General features: G+C 37.5%; 2 protein-coding genes across 2 annotated transcripts; one reads left to right on the top strand and one right to left on the bottom strand.

The window, feature by feature from the left end:
* Positions 1-2,658: 2,658 nt before the first annotated feature.
* On the bottom strand, positions 2,659-5,990 carry tcf23 (transcription factor 23; the record flags this gene model as incomplete). Its single annotated transcript, XM_079840036.1, has 4 exons — positions 2,659-4,091; positions 4,247-4,531; positions 5,333-5,675; positions 5,965-5,990. 4 exons carry the CDS (start codon positions 5,988-5,990, stop codon positions 3,984-3,986), a joined length of 762 nt encoding a protein of 253 aa, XP_079696162.1. The 3' UTR covers positions 2,659-3,983.
* A 2,209-nt stretch (positions 5,991-8,199) lies between these two features.
* wdr12 (WD repeat domain 12) lies at positions 8,200-16,071 on the top strand. The gene is made up of 13 exons (XM_079840620.1): positions 8,200-8,348; positions 8,512-8,606; positions 8,825-8,919; positions 10,104-10,210; positions 10,302-10,417; positions 10,567-10,721; positions 11,867-11,912; positions 12,063-12,145; positions 12,227-12,367; positions 12,731-12,836; positions 12,912-13,044; positions 13,130-13,202; positions 15,290-16,071. The coding sequence occupies exons 1-13, from the start codon at positions 8,308-8,310 to the stop codon at positions 15,365-15,367; spliced, it is 1,269 nt and encodes a 422-aa protein (XP_079696746.1). The 5' UTR covers positions 8,200-8,307; the 3' UTR covers positions 15,368-16,071.
* The last annotated feature ends 1 nt before the right edge of the window (position 16,072 follows it).

Raw genomic sequence — 16,072 nt, forward strand, 5'->3', positions numbered from 1 at the left:
CATTCATCTTCAGCTCAATGTTTTGATGAGATCGCTCCTTAAATGGTGGAAACAAGAAGTGGCGGCAGAGATTCTAATGCAGCAAACGTTTGCCCTCGTTCTTTGGCTCCGTAACCCCTGCCTTAGTAGCGCAGTTCTCTCTGGTCCATTTTGGCTATTAACATGAGAAAAAGGTTTTATCAGGAACTTAGACAGATTTATAGAGTTAGCCTTGACCATTTCTTATGGATGGGAGCCCATGTCTTGCAAAGATCTGGAGCTCTGGATATGAATAATTGTTCCACACCACAAAAATACAACACATCTTTAGCCACATTTATGGTGGTTGACATGTTTTAACCACTGACTTCCCAGAAAGGGCCATTGGTAACACTTTAATTTAAGGTGACGTAGTTACACGTTACTATATGTACTTACTATAGTAATAACAGCAAATTATGCATCATTACAAGTAGCCAACCCCTAACCATAACTCTTTAATAAGTACATGTAAGAAATGCTATTTCATGCATTCTGACTTATTTACACTGTTAAAGAGTTGGATTCTCATGCTAAACATGGGCAAAATTTCAAAAAACAAGTGGACGCATGATGGAGTATTTCTGTGCCAAATACACTCCTTTGGGATTCGAGTAGTTTCGGAAAGTTTTTTTGAGTATGGCCCTGTATGACATCGTGAAGGGTGGAATTCCTTATATGGGCACTTCTCCCGGATGAGCACGTCCGCACATCAACCAGAGCGAGAGCAAGAGCACACCCATAAACAAGCTTCATTCGGGTTACGGTAGCTGTCAACAGCGCTGTCATTTTGTTTTTAGACCACAAAATCAACAATGTCATTAAAGGAGTGTGTTTTTGGTTTTGAGGGAAAGATAACCTTGTTCAGCTTCCCAAAATAACCCAGCATTAAGGAAACAGTGGATGCAGTTTGTTTTTCAGGAGCGGCAACATTGAGATTGAGTTCTGCAATCGGCAAGTGTGTTTGTTTGTTCCTGGTCACGAGTCGAAACTGCATCAAATGTCTGTTTTGTTGGCAATCGACGTGTAAGTGTAAATAATGTAAACATCACGAACATATAGTAAATCCAAAGTTATCCAGGGATAATGCCATGATGTATTTCGTGTGTGTGTGTGTATGTGCTGGTGACTCTTTAGCTCCGCCCACTGCATACCTCCATGAGTTCGACTGTTTTCGGAAAGAATCGACACAGCGTATCTGTCTTTTATAAATATGGTAAAACTAAAGACTCTTCAGAGATATGAAGGATTCAATACTACTCTACGATTAACATGAAACTGGCATGTTAATCTTGAGATTGACTGTTTGTGTTATGTATCCTTTAATTTCCCTCAAAGTCAACAGCCTTGGTCTAGATTCCAGCATTCTTTGGATATTTTCTCAACCAGCTTCATGAGGTGCATCATGGGATGCTTTTAACCCTCTGATGCACAGTGTTGGGGACATTTCCTTTTAAAAGTAATGCATTGCAATATTGTGTTACTCCCTAAAAAAAGTAACTAATTCCATTACTTAGTTACTTTTTATAGAAAGTAACGTTATGTTACTTTCTCACCGGGGCTGGGCTTGCTTGTTTATTTTTTAATAACAAAAAAACGTTTTTGGAAATGAATAAGCCTCAGGCTGAAAGAAATGTAAAGTCAGTCAATAAATGCGAAAACAAAGTAACGTGTGTTACTTATTTGAAAAAGTAATGCATTACTTTACTACTTACTTGAAAAGTAATCTGATTATGTAACTTGTAATACGCTGTACTGATGCATGTTGCTTACTGTAGTGGGAAGCCATTTTTACCATAGAAGATTACCTTTGACCCTTACCCATAACTCTGCATGTTTGTCTTCTTTATGTCACCATGCTTTTATTCATAACATAATGGGGAAATAACCATTTTCTACTATCTTCAATTGCAACGAACTCCTCGAAACACGTTATTTTGATAAAAGTTGAAAAAAATTTGAATAATTGTACTCTTATTTATCCATGCATGGGTTAAACAGTATTGAAGAAGATCCCAAATTAATTTCAAGCATTTAAACATTAGCTAAGACCACATTTTTTTAAAGATAACGAGAAACATAAATTCAGTCAAGTGTTGTACACACATTTCACTAGAAGTGTTCATTTCCCTCATAAAGAATTTAGACCATGTCACTCATTTTCTTGTTCATCAAGAAAAGAGGGTAAATCGGTGAACTTAAGGTTCAACTAAGTCAAAGTTAACAATCATAGAGTCTAATCAACCCCAATCTGTTCACAATAGCTGTCAAACAGATCAGCGGCCCACCTGAGGGTACACAAGACAGGATGACATGATGAGTAGCTATACCTGCAGGACGTATAGGTCCAAACCTGGATGAATATTATCTTGGAAGACATGCACGATTTATAGAATGCTGTAGTTGCACAATACCAAATATGGCAGTGCATCCTCATTCCATTAAGTGCTTAGTAAATGTTTTTATTTTTAAGCAAATAACGTGAGAACATTTTTACATTTGGAGGGGGAACATATTCTAGAATAGGGTTTTACTGCCTACAATAACTTTAAACGATGTGCTGAGCTATCCATGATTAAGAGGACATGGGGGTTGGTGGTTACCAAATGTTCCCTATAACAATCCTCCCTTCCCACTAATCAAGACATTCATTTTATTACTATCAAGTGCAGAACATGCATATTAAACCCAAACACTCAGGATACGGACAGGCAGAAGAGATAAAATGACCTGTTTACTTTTAGTTATGCTTTGAATGGGTAAGAGCAAATTCATTCCGAGTTAAACTTTTCTTCCTTAGAATCAAAAAATTATGGGATGTTATCCCATGATCGAAATTATTTACTTTATCTTCTAAAAGTTTAAATAATTTTAACTTAAAAATTCTTAAAGATTCTTTGTGTTCTTGTGGAATTTGTTAATCATGTTATTTCTTTTTGTATTCCTATTATTAATAGTTATTTTTCTTTTTACATTTGTTTAAAAAAAAAAAAAAAAATTGACAAAAAGTGAAACAATATTTTACATAATTAAAGACCCTAATTGAAGAATTCCTGAAATTAAAAATGAAAACAGTAAAACGTTATATATAACCAAAATGTATTCAGACACCTTCAACAATCTCACATTATCACTGTTTATTCACTATAGTTTAGAAAATGGTAATAAAACATGACAAGAACTCAGAGTTAAACGGTGTCAGAACAAATTCATCTTGATAATGCCAGATAACTTAGAAATAAATTATAGAAATAGAAATGTATGTAATGGATTACAATCAACCAATCAGCTGTTAAATTTAAGTACACAATTAGATAATATACCAATTTAGGTCAAACAATTCCCAAGCAATGCTTAATTTTGTTCAGTCTGTGGTGTAAAAGGTTGCATTAGCAATTAAAGAAAAAACACTTGAGCAAAACATGGTCAGGTCAGAGTGTCTGAATAATTTTGGTTCCACATTTTAATAAATTTAACTGATAGTCCACTGTATGAAGACTTTTTAGGTATAAAATGTCACAGTTTATTTTATTTTGCTATCCTCACTTGCATAAATTAACTATAGTGTCCTGCACCCACTACTAAATAATATTTGGTTTGACTGATTATTGATATATATATATATAGGGATGTTCAGGGTTTATGAGCCATATACGTCTATTACTAATTCAGTCTGTACAAATTATTTAAAATTAGTTGACAGTTATGCACTAACTATGGAAGACTGGGTCAAGTACAATATATATGTGGGGTAATATATAAACAATATATACACACACACACACACACACACACACACAAGAGATTCATCAAAATTAAAGGTACAAAAAAAGGAAAATTCTAGTATATGTGTGGTCAAAACAACTGATAAAAGAGATCCTCCTTAAAAAATAGTGCTCATATCTATTTTCCATTCACAACAGCTTCAGTGTTGTCCAACAATTCTCCGATATTTTCTCAGTCCATTAGTCTGCTTTCACCTTAGGTGGGCAAGATGCCTCCTGATTGACCTGTGCCCCTGTCAGTCGCTCTCCTATGTTCCCACAGTAGAGAAGAGAACGCATGGGCCATTTCTGTTGAAGAGGATTCAAGTCTATCACTTTGATACCTTCAGCATGTATAGATTGGCTTAGTTAATCAAAATACATCCTTAAAAAGATGTTACAATGTAATACTGTAACATAGATTGACAGATAGCAAGAAGTGAATGTAGTGAAGAGTCCTTCACCTTCACAGGATGTAGGTACTCTGCTCTCTGCAGGATGGGATGGTCCCCCAACATCCCACCCTGGTCCAGTTCCAGGGTTTCGGTTAAGTGGGCGATGTAGTTGGTGGCCAGGACCAGCACATCCAGCTTGGAGAGTTTTGTGTCGGGAGGGACGGAGGGTAAAGCCGCCTGCAGGCTGTGGAAGGCTTGTCTGAGGTTGCGAACACGACTCCTCTCTCTCGCTGCATTCTCAGGAGAGTTTTGGCTCTTATATGCCCTGGATGGAGTTGTCGGTCCAGGCTTTGCCTAAAACAATAAAAGGAATGAGGGACAACTTTTTGTCATGTTTTGTTAATCTTTAGAGGTGGGTCCCACTTTATATTAGGTGTCTTTAACTTCTATGTATTTACATTAAAAAAATATCAGTTGTTAGGTACAGTGTATTTACCGTGTTCATGTTTTATTGCAAAATGCTTCTGAGGTGGGATACGGGTGAGGTCAGGAACTGGTTTTGTGATTAGGTTTAAGGGTGGGTTAAGTGGTAAGGGAAGGGTCAACATTGTAATTATGAAAAATAAATTAAAGCTTTAATTACATGAATGTATTTGTAAATATAAGTACAATGTAAATACATGCATGTACACAATAAGTGCATTGTATCTTATTATTAATTTAAACGTTAGTACATAGTAGTTGAAGATCATATAAAGTGGGTCTGAAATCTGAAATAAAAAAAAATTCTATTTCAACCTTGTCATTACAGATTAACTTATTTTATAACTTGAAAAAATATAATATGCATTTTCTTAGTATTTTAATAGTTTTAGAATTCATATTTATTTCTTCATTTTATTTATAATTTATAATATTATTATTGTTGTTTATATTCATTTGTATTTATTTCTATTTCAAAAATCCAATACTCTGCATTAAACAATTTTGGGACTAATTTAGAAAACAGTCACACTACGTGAGAAGTTATGATATTCACTTTTGATGTGCATTAATACACAATAAAAACCATAGTGATGATTTCTCATTACTCTTTATAACCAAACGATTTTAAATCCTTTTGAGCGCAAACCATCTGCTGCTTCTTTCACTCACCCACTTCTTTGGCTCTCGATGTGTTGCCTGTGTTACGCATGGTTGTGTCCATCTCTGCGTCCGCACACTCTTTCCTCCCATCTCTCCCCGCTCCTGTGCCACATCCTCTTGTACCGCTCGCTCTGCCATGGGAATTACCGGCGAGGCCACCAAACCAGTCTCTAAATGACAGCACTTTAGCGTCTCCTTCGAGCTGTGTGAAGGGGCTCGGCCCTCTCTTCCACCCAAAGGCCCAATGTCCACTCTGCTCTGCTCCATCCCCTCCCTCTGCCTTATCTGGTGAGGTAATGTGGGGATCTTCAAGCGGTACGTTATCTCTCGCCCTGCCTCCCACGGGTGCTCACTGCCAAGGGAGCAGACTCAGGAGAGTTGCATGGTGTCCCCAGGCAGGTCGGCAGCAGCGGAGGGTCTTGGGAAAAACAGAGAGCCCTTTTGCAGCTGCGGACCCACAGCAGACGCAACCTTGACCCTTCAGCCTGCTGGGGCGACGTGACCTAAAACAATGAAAAGTTACTGTGTCGGCTGTCAACGTGATGAGTGTTGATCAGAGTGCATGGGACAAGTTTGTCAAGGATATCTGGATAAAGAGATGTGATGTTAGCCTACATTAAAACATGAAATATTGCTGTTACTCCAGACCAGTGATGTAGAAGGACATGGCTCTTAAAATACAAATCACGTCTGCTGTCTAACTGCTACTGGCTGACAAGACATCACATATTTGAAAAGAATGCAGGCAAATGGAACAAAGTTCCTTTCTACTTGCACTCTTTCTTGAGCTAGATTTAGAGTTTCTAGTTACAGAAGTAAAAAAAGACTAGTTCCATACACTATATTGCCAAAAGTTTTGGGACGTCTGCCTTTACATGCACATGAACTTTAATGACATCCCATTCTTAATGTTTAATATTCAAAGTTTAAAATGGAGTTGGCCCACCCTTTGCAGCTATAACAGCTTCAACTCTTCTGGGAAGTCTTTCCACAAGGTTTAGGAGTGTGTTTATGGGAATTTTTGACCATTCTTCTAGAAGCGCATTTGTGAGGTCAGGCACTGATGGTGGACGAGAAGGCCTGGCTCACAGTCTCTGCTCTAATTCATCCCGAAGGTGTTCTATCGGGTTGAGGTCAGGACTCTGTGCAGGCCAGGCAACTTCCTCCACACCAAACTCGCTCATCCATGTCTTTATGGACCATGTTGGTCATGTTGGAACAAGAAGGGGCCATCCCCAAACTGTTCCCACAAAGTTGGGAGGATGAAATTGTCCAAAATGTCTTGGTATGCTGAAGCATTAAGAGTTTCTTTCACTGAAACAAAGGGCCCAACCCCTGAAAAACAACCCCACACCATAATCCCCCCTCCGCCAAACTTTACACTTGGCACCTTGCAGTCAGGCAAGTACCGTTTCTCCTGGCAACCGCCAAACCCAGACTTGTCCATCAGATTGCCAGACAGAGAAGCATCACTCCAGAGAACACGTCTCCACTGCTCTAGAGTCCAATGGCGGTGTGTTACATCATTGCATTCAACGCTTTGCATTGCACTTGGTGATGTAAGGCTTGGATGCAGCTGCTCACCATGGAAACCCATTCCATGAAGCTCTACGCACTGTTCTTGAGCTAATCTGAAGGCCATATGAAGTTTGGAGGTCTGTAGCTGTTGACTCTGCAGAAAGTTGGTGACTTCTGCGCACTGTTCGCCTCAACATGCGTTGACCCAGCTTTGTGATTTTACGTGGCCTACCACTTCGTGGCTGAGTTGCTGTTGTTCCCACTTTGTTATAATACCACTAACAGTTGAGCGTAAAATATTTAGTAGTGAGGAAATTTCACAAATGGACTTATTGCACAGGTGGTAACCGATCACGGTACCACGCTTGAATTCACTGAGCTCCTGAGAGCGACCCATTCTTTCACAAATGTTTGTAGAAGCGTCTGCATGCCTAGGTGCTTGATTTTATACATCTGTGGCCATGGAAGTGATTGAAACACCTGAATTCAATGATTTGGGGGTATCCCAATACTTTTTGCAATATGGTGCATGTTAATGTTCGAAATAGTATTTTCCAAAAGGAAATTCAAGATATAAACACATATTTATACATGTTTACATTGTGATATTGTTTTCTTCTTTAGGGGAAATAACAATAGAATGAAATAAGAAAAAGTGTCTACATTAAGAGCATGAGGGAAATCACAAAACTTGGCAAGGAGCATGTCCAGGTCATATTTCAACAATAAATAAATCAATATTAAAATCAAATCAAAAGAAATTATATTCTGCTTACACAAAAGTATATTAAATAGTTTAGGACCATTATATAGACCATTATAGCATATATAATTAAATCCAATGTTTATATTCAGGACAGGGTTGTACTTAACTCTTGATAATAATGAGTAAAAAATTATTGAAGGTGAAAGTGTATCGCCCATATAATATGCTTTAGGAAGAATTTGATGAGAAATCAAATTTAAATTCAGATTTTTGATTGCAAACTGGTATCTTGGTAAATCAGAGTGTGATGTGAGGCATTGTTGAGATGATATCTCTTCTGTAACTCAAGACATGTGGGATTATTGGTGGGTTTGTTTTTTAGGAAAAAGGTCTGAGAAGCAAGAGAGAGCAGGACAATGTCTGATTGTGCTGCGTCTCATTGCTGTGTAGGTGAATCAACTGAGATATAAACAATATCTACTGAAAATGTTGTTTAAATGGGTTTGCATTTTAACACACATACTTTGAAAAAACTTCTACCATCTTTTCCCCATTGGAAATCCAAAGAAACTTGGAGCTCAACTCAGACATAAACAGTTGCGAGCACATTGGTCGATCATCGACTGCTCTGCGAACGACTGTCATGTCTTCCACTCGCACGCATCAGAGGAACCACATGGTGGCAAAGTGTCTCCACACAGAGGGAAGTTCGACTGTAATCAGATGTGTTTTCTATATTATTGTCTTCTAATAAGATAAAATGTCGCAGGTACAGGCCCGGTTCTTCACCGAAAACAAAAAGTGAGTATATCTGGTGTGCATAACACAAAACTGAAACGTTTAGCTGTAGCTAGATAAGAGATATTCAGCTGACTTTTGCTTAGTAGTATGTATAGTGTTCATATGATGAAAATGGTAGATGTAGGCTGTGTTTGTATCAGATATAATATGCTCTTCTCTATAGGTATCTGATAGATGATGTCCCGTTCTCCATCCCTGCCTCCTCTGAGGTGGCGGATCTCAGTGGTGTCATCAACAAGCTGCTGGAAGCTAAGCATGGTGAGTTTGTTTACCAGTCATTGATTTTGATGTGTTTTTACCTTGTTATGGTGCAGCATACTTGCCCACTATAAGACATCTTAAAATCACTTTCCAAAAATGGTCTGGAATCTAATAATACTTTTATCTCTGTTAATTTAATGATTAGAGTCTTTTGAAGCTACAGTGCTTGGTTATAATTTATTTTTAATTTGCATAATTTATGTTTCTTTTTACAGCTGGACACAAACAAGTTGAGTTTGATTTCCTGGTACGGGGACAGTTTCTCCGCACTTCACTGGCCAATCACATGGAGACAGAGAACATCTCAACGGTATGCCAATGCATTTATTGTAGTCTCACCAACACATATAGGCCGCCTACACTGACCCTTTGATACGTATTGCACACGAAACTTACAAGCTCCAATCAGAATACTTGAAAGTAGCATTCCATTTCAGTCAGACAGTGGCTGCATCTAAAATCATACACTTTCCTATAGTAGGCGAAAATCAGTATGTGAAAACAGTCCAAATTCAACAAACAGTAGACAAAAGCACCCGAATGACATACTACTTCCAGCTATATTCTGAAGTGGACATAAAATGGATACTATCCCATGAGGCAGGGCCGGAACCACCATAGACATCGAGGGGGACAAGTCCCCCCGAATAATTAGAAATGGCCAAATTTAATATTTGACAACTGTTCAACTTTACGATAAAAACGTTCAGCGACCAACAGTAATATCAAGTGATGCCAACTAGTTGACATTTTTTACGAAATTTCACCGTTTTGAATTGAAAAATGACATTGTTGATGTAAATCATAACTGAATTTGACGTGAAACGTTTGCATTTTTACATATTAGGCAGATACTTTTTTTTTTTTTTTTTACAAATAGTTTACTTCATAAATACAATAGAACTAGAACTTTTACCATTCTTATTTCTTTTTCTTTATTTCCTTAAATCCTTTATTCATTTAAATGCCATGAGGCCATGGGATAGGATTTGCGAATGGCAGTGATCAATCGTAGGCCAATGACAACATGACAAATATGTCTGGAGTACCTTTATACTACACACATTCGTATTGTATAGAACATACTTTTTTTTAATGGTCATGAAGTAATTACTTATCCAAAGGAAGTACCTATTCAGAGGGTGTATGATTTTGGATTCAGCCTATGTGAGACTAAGCTTAGTGGTTCACCTAAAAATGAAAATTCTGTCAGTGTTTATTTGCCCTCATGCCGTTCAAACCTATACGACTTCTGTTTGTCTAAGGATCTCAAATGAAGATTTTCTTTTTTTTATATTCTCTCTTAATTTTTATCTATGAAACCAAAAATACATTGTAAAAGTAATCCATATGAATTGGTGTGATGTTTAGCCTTTTCAAGCTGTGTTTAACAATGAAACCGCTAATCTGTTCAACATGCCAAAACATACTTGTTATATGATTACATGCTCGTCTGTGTTTTATGTGTGTGTGTGTGTGTGTGTGTGTTTACAGGAAGAAGTGGTGGAAATAGAATATGTAGAGAGGTTCACAGCCCCACAGCCAGAGGAGTGTATCATGCATGATGACTGGATCAGCTCGGTGGAAGCCGATTCTGAATGGTGCGCTTCATGCAAAACAGAGGTCAAAAATCGATTTGCCCCGACAGTTTTGTGGCTGATCTATTAAAGTCTTTCTCTGCTTTGTGCCCAGGATCCTCACAGGCTCATATGATAAGACTGCACGGATTTGGTCTATGGAAGGGAAGGCTGTGATGACTGTGGCTGGACACAATGATGTTGTGAAGGATGTAGCCTGGGTGAAGAGAGGTTAGAAATGTGCAAATATAGATTACCAGTATGAGATGCCTAATATGTATTTATGTGTGAATCTGAATGTATTTATGTATGAAAAGTTTGAGAACTAATGATGCACGAGGTCTCTGAATTTGTCCATTTGATGGTTCTGTGGCTTTTAGATGGTCTGAGCTCTTTGCTCCTGACGGCATCTCTTGATCAAACAATCATGTTGTGGGAGTGGAATTCCGAACGGAACAAAGTGAAGGCTCGACACTGTTGCCGTGGACACGCAGGAAGTGTAGACACAGTTGCCGTTGACCCCACTAGGACAAAGGTTTGTGTGTGTTGTGTTTGTTATGCCCGGTACACACTGTACAATTTTGGGCTGTCCCAGGCGAAAGATGCCAATCGTGGTGATTTCAGTGGTCGTACAGTGAGAAGGTCAAAGATAGCCTGCGATAATTTTCTCTCAGTGTCAGAAATTTAGCATGATCATCTCCCAGTGTGTTTGCTGCTACGTCCTACGTCTGCAGACTAGCCAATAAAAATGCAACATTAAATGGCATTGATCAATGCGACATGGCACTAAAACATAAAACTATATACCTCAAGCTCCATTTGCAAAATTGGCATGGCAAGTTGGCCTCTTTTCCTTAGCCATGACCGCGTCCATAATCTCTAACCTATCTATTCTCTTTCGCTTCCTCCTCTTTTTTCAGTGTACATAAAAACCACAATTGCCAAAGTGCGATTCATCTTGCTCTATTTGTTTACCACTAGCTCTTGCTGATGAAGTTTTATTCTTCTATTGCATCACAGCCTAAAATTCAATAGCTGTCATCATCGTTATGTCTACATACATGTCATACCCATGTTTATTAGAACCATATCGTACAGTGTGATTTGTAATGATCTTAAAGGATTGCCGAAATCGCACAGTCTGTAGCAGGCATTAGTCTTTCTGTCTGTTTGTCTATGATGTACTGGAAGGTTTTATTTTTAGATTTTAAATATTTTTTCATATACTTTAAGAGCATGAGGGCATACTTGTATGTATAAAACACTTTTATTCACCAAGGTAACATTAAATTAATCAAAAGTGACAAAGACTTTTTATAATGTTACAAAAGATATCAATTTCAAGTAAATCGGTTTCTACAAAAATATTATGCAGCACAACATAGATTAATAATAAGAAATGTTTCTTGAGCAGCAAATCATATTAGAATGATTTCTGAAGGATCATGTGACACTAAAGACTGGAGTAATGTTGCTGAAAATTCAGCTTTGATCACATGAATAAATCCATTTTAAAATGTATAACAATATTAAAATAGAAAACCGTTATTTCGGCATCATTTATTAAATTGTATTATTTCACAGTATTACTGTTTTTACTGTATCTGTATTTTTTAATCAAAAAATTGCTTTCGTGAGATAAAAGACACGTGACTAGTTTTCTCATGTTTTCCTCTTCAGTTTTGCAGTGGCTCATGGGACAAAATGCTTAAGATATGGTCAGCAGGTATGTTTTTACTTTTTTAGAAGTCTTCTTTCCGTGAAATGAGTAATTAAAAAGGACATGGAAAAACGTCCACAATCAAAAAAGGAAAACAATAAAAGGATGTCTAGTAATACATTTATAAAACCTGGCTTGTATTGTTGTTGTCCTCAGTGCCAACAGAGGAAGAGGATGAAATAGAGGAGCCCAACAGGCCACGCAAAAAACAGAAAACGGAGCAGATGGGGCTCACACGGGTATCTATACATGTTCTTGCCTTAAAGACTCTTGTTCTCAGTTGATGGTTTGCTGTTTCATAAATTCTTGTTGTGCGCTAGACTCCCCTCATGACTCTTTCTGGACATAATGAGGCAGTGTCTTCAGTGCTCTGGATGGATGCAGAGGAACTGTGCAGTGCATCATGGGATCACACCATCCGTCTATGGGATGCAGAGACTGGCGGACAGAAGAGTACGCTAGTGAGTAACACCAGTTCTTCATCAAAGAGTAGCAATAGATAAAGTTGGGAGTCAAGAATTTTGCACCACAAGTGTCATCAAGCATAAAATAAGTTTTCTGACAAAACACTCCCTGTTCTGCCATTGGTTGAACAAATGAAAAGTCCCATCTTAAATGTATAGCATTGGTTGAGCCACTGTTGGATCTTTTGGGCAGAACAGGATGCTTAAACAAACAGTGATATTATGATGGCACCACAGTGTTTTCTGTTTACTACTACTAGTCTCCAACTTGGGTCAGGAGAAAGTATTATAAGAAATGAAAAGTAAACACACCATCTTTAAGGGCTGCTGGATTTACAGACTGATGTTCTTGCATTGCAGATGGGCAGTAAGGTTTTCAACTGTATCTCATACTCTCCACTGTGTCGCCGTCTGGCCTCGGGCAGCACCGACAGACACGTGCGTCTATGGGACCCAAGGTCTAAAGGTGACTATCAGAGATTACAAACTAACAGCTCAAACTAACAGTTATTTCCATTGCTCATCTCACTTTTATTTCCAGATGGCTCTCTAGTTCTCGTGTCCCTGACGTCCCATAATGGTTGGGTGACGGCGGTCAGGTGGTCTCCATCTCATGAGCATCAGCTGGTGTCAGGATCTCTTGATAATGTGGTTAAACTGTGGGATAGCAGGAGGTGTGTGACTCACAGATACTTTATACCAGGACAGCGTCTTGTTCCTGCGTGTCTGTCCCTAACAGTCTTGGTTTCTTCTTTACAGCTGTAAAGCTCCACTGTATGATCTTGCTGCCCATGAAGACAAAGTACTGTGTGCTGACTGGACAGAGAATGGGGTACGTCAAACCATTGAAATATTTGAAACTCTAAAAATAAAGATCACATTTTTTTTTCAAAAAAGTTGATTTGTTTTTGTTACAACAAAAGTACCAGAGGTACCTATCAGCTTAGATAGGAGGACCTTTGGACAAAGGCGTTGAAATAAAAAGTTGAGAACCATTGGTAGGGCCCTATGAAATCCGTTTTATTTTTTGCCAAATTCTGTGTTTTCTGTTTCAAGTTTTCTGGATTCCATTTTAATCGTTTAATTAAATTTGAATAATCAAAAATCATGTCTAATTAATTTTTAACTTTATTTTAAATCATATATATACATACAAACATACATATAAGCATGCATGCATACACACACACACACACACACATACATACGCATTAATTAAATTAATCTTTTATCATATTAAATTAAACTTTTTTGTCAAACAACGTGCTATACAATGAGCTTTACCGTTAAAATTAAAACATGGAAGAATTTTTTGTATTATTCCTTAAAGTTTTGATAATAATTTATTATAATTATTATAATAATTATTATTATTATTAGTGTTAGTAGTATTATTACATTGAGGCGCCTCTCAATTCTACTGTACAACAGTAATATATTTCTGTCAAGTTGAACGGGTTGCTGTGAAGACCATCACCTTTGAGTCTCTATGGTCTGTGCGTTTATGATCTGACGATAGTTTTTTTTCTCGAATGAAACAGTCAAATGCTGATGAAGTGACTCTCAGCAAAGCAGCTCTGGAGTTCATGCATTCATGTCCTCATATAGTGAGGCGGCAGAGGTTAAAAACACTATTCCTGCTCCAATAAGAAACACATCAACATGGGAAAGAAAACTGCATGTTGAACCATTTTATGGGGTCTTTAACTCTGCCATTGATGGAATTTTCCATAATTTATAAGACAAGCTTCCCCACCATTGATGGAAATTTCTGGCTTTCCATGATTTAACTGTTATACAGTAGGGGGCGCTATATATCTTCTAAAAGGAGAGGATCGCTGGAACAAAACAGGCAAAAAAGCAGTTTACATGGACACTTTTTGCTTCAATCTGAATGAATCCATTCCAATTGATGAATCAGAACGTAGTGTTTACATGAACACTAAATTAAGTGATCGGGTTGATGTGTGCCTTTTTATGTCACAAGATTCTGATCGGATGTAATCTTTTGACATGGGCACACTGCACAAATATACAGAGTGTCCCGCTGTTTTTGCATAATAACCATCCTCATTTTCTTTGTTTTAAAAAGCTGTCTTAATATTTTTTTCTTTTGGGTCCTAAATAGACGACGTGCACATGAACCGTTATGCAGTGCTGCTTATATTTATCAAACAGTAAAAACGCACATTCCCGCGCCCAAAACAAGGACTAGTGCGACGTTGTCCTGCTCCACTTCACATACGATGAGTGGAAAGAGAATTTTAGAATGACAGGACAATCATTTATGACACCTTATTCAACAAGAAGAACAGCTTGTTCTGCGCGTCATACGTCATTATGCAATTTTTACATCATTTGCACATGCGTAGTACTTAACAGTTCAGTTTTCAATCCAATCAAGTGTTTACATGCACTCTGGATCGGATTACAAAGGGGATAAACCACCCCTTACAATCCGAATAAAATTTTAATCAGATGTGGCCAATTCATTCAGATTGACGTGGTTACATGGACTTTTTTTTGTTCCGATTGTGCTACTAGTCCTGTTACGATTGGATTATAGTTGTAAAGTTGTAGTCTTTGAATTTGTTTTTTAATTTTCTCAGCTTTTTGTTCAAAATGTTGCTTTTTCTAAGTAACTTACCCACATTCAAGTGCTGATAGCATGAAGCTAGAATAAAATGTTTTTTTGTTTAAAAGCAGAAGCTCTGTTCTTTCTCTTGATGTATTGCATGTTCTGATATTCCTACAGCCACAAAATATTCTGGGGCCATGAAATTTGTGAAAATTATAATGCTGTTGGTGATTGGTAACTTTTTTTTTTTAAACACTGGCGGGGAAAGAGTAATTAAACTTGGAGGATATTTCTGTGGATGTATCAAAATCTTGCTTTTCTCTGTCTGCTTTTCTCTCTAGTTGATTTTGAGTGGAGGGGCAGATAACAAACTCTACACATACAGATACTCCGCCTGCGTCTCGGATGCAGGGGCATAGAACTATCTTCAACTTTACTTCAGGATCGCCATGGGAACATAAGCAGCGTCTCCTTTGCTTTATAACTTACAAAATTTTTATTTTGGAAATCAGCTACAAACAGACAAGAAGACCTTACAGCCTTACAAGAGACAAACACATCTGAGTAAATTGTGTGTAAAACCATTCTTATGCATGGTGTCGCATCTGATTCAATGGGACGATTTATGTGTGAATAGGTTTAAGATTTTTTGGCACATTTGATCTTCTGTTTCATTAGTAAGGCCCATTGTCTCATTCAGTTTGAGCACATTTTCAAATTCAATGCAACAGTTTACATAAGAATGGGTTTACCAATGATGTACACATAAGTTCTGCTTTTATGTGTAAGGCATAGTCTTATATTTTTGTTTGCTTTGATATTCAGTGTTTAATCCTATGATGTTCAATACAGTGTCTGAAACCAGTCATGTGTCTGTTTTTACTGTTGCCTTCTCATATATATCAAATGATTTTTGGTTAGTTGTGTAGGTATGCAGATTTGCCAGATTGGTAAATTGTGAAGTGTTCTGTAGTTTTAATAACTTTAAATGAGAAGTTATATGTTTTGAATGTGAGTTGTTCCACACATAACGTCCTGTCATTAAATATTATTCTCTTCCAGACACTTGTTGTTCTTTGGGCTGTATTATAGTGAAATAAATTCTAAATTACAGTTAAAACGCC

This window comes from Gobio gobio (assembly GCF_949357685.1).
Source record: "Gobio gobio genome assembly, chromosome: 17".
NCBI classification, from domain to species: Eukaryota; Metazoa; Chordata; class Actinopteri; order Cypriniformes; family Gobionidae; genus Gobio; species Gobio gobio.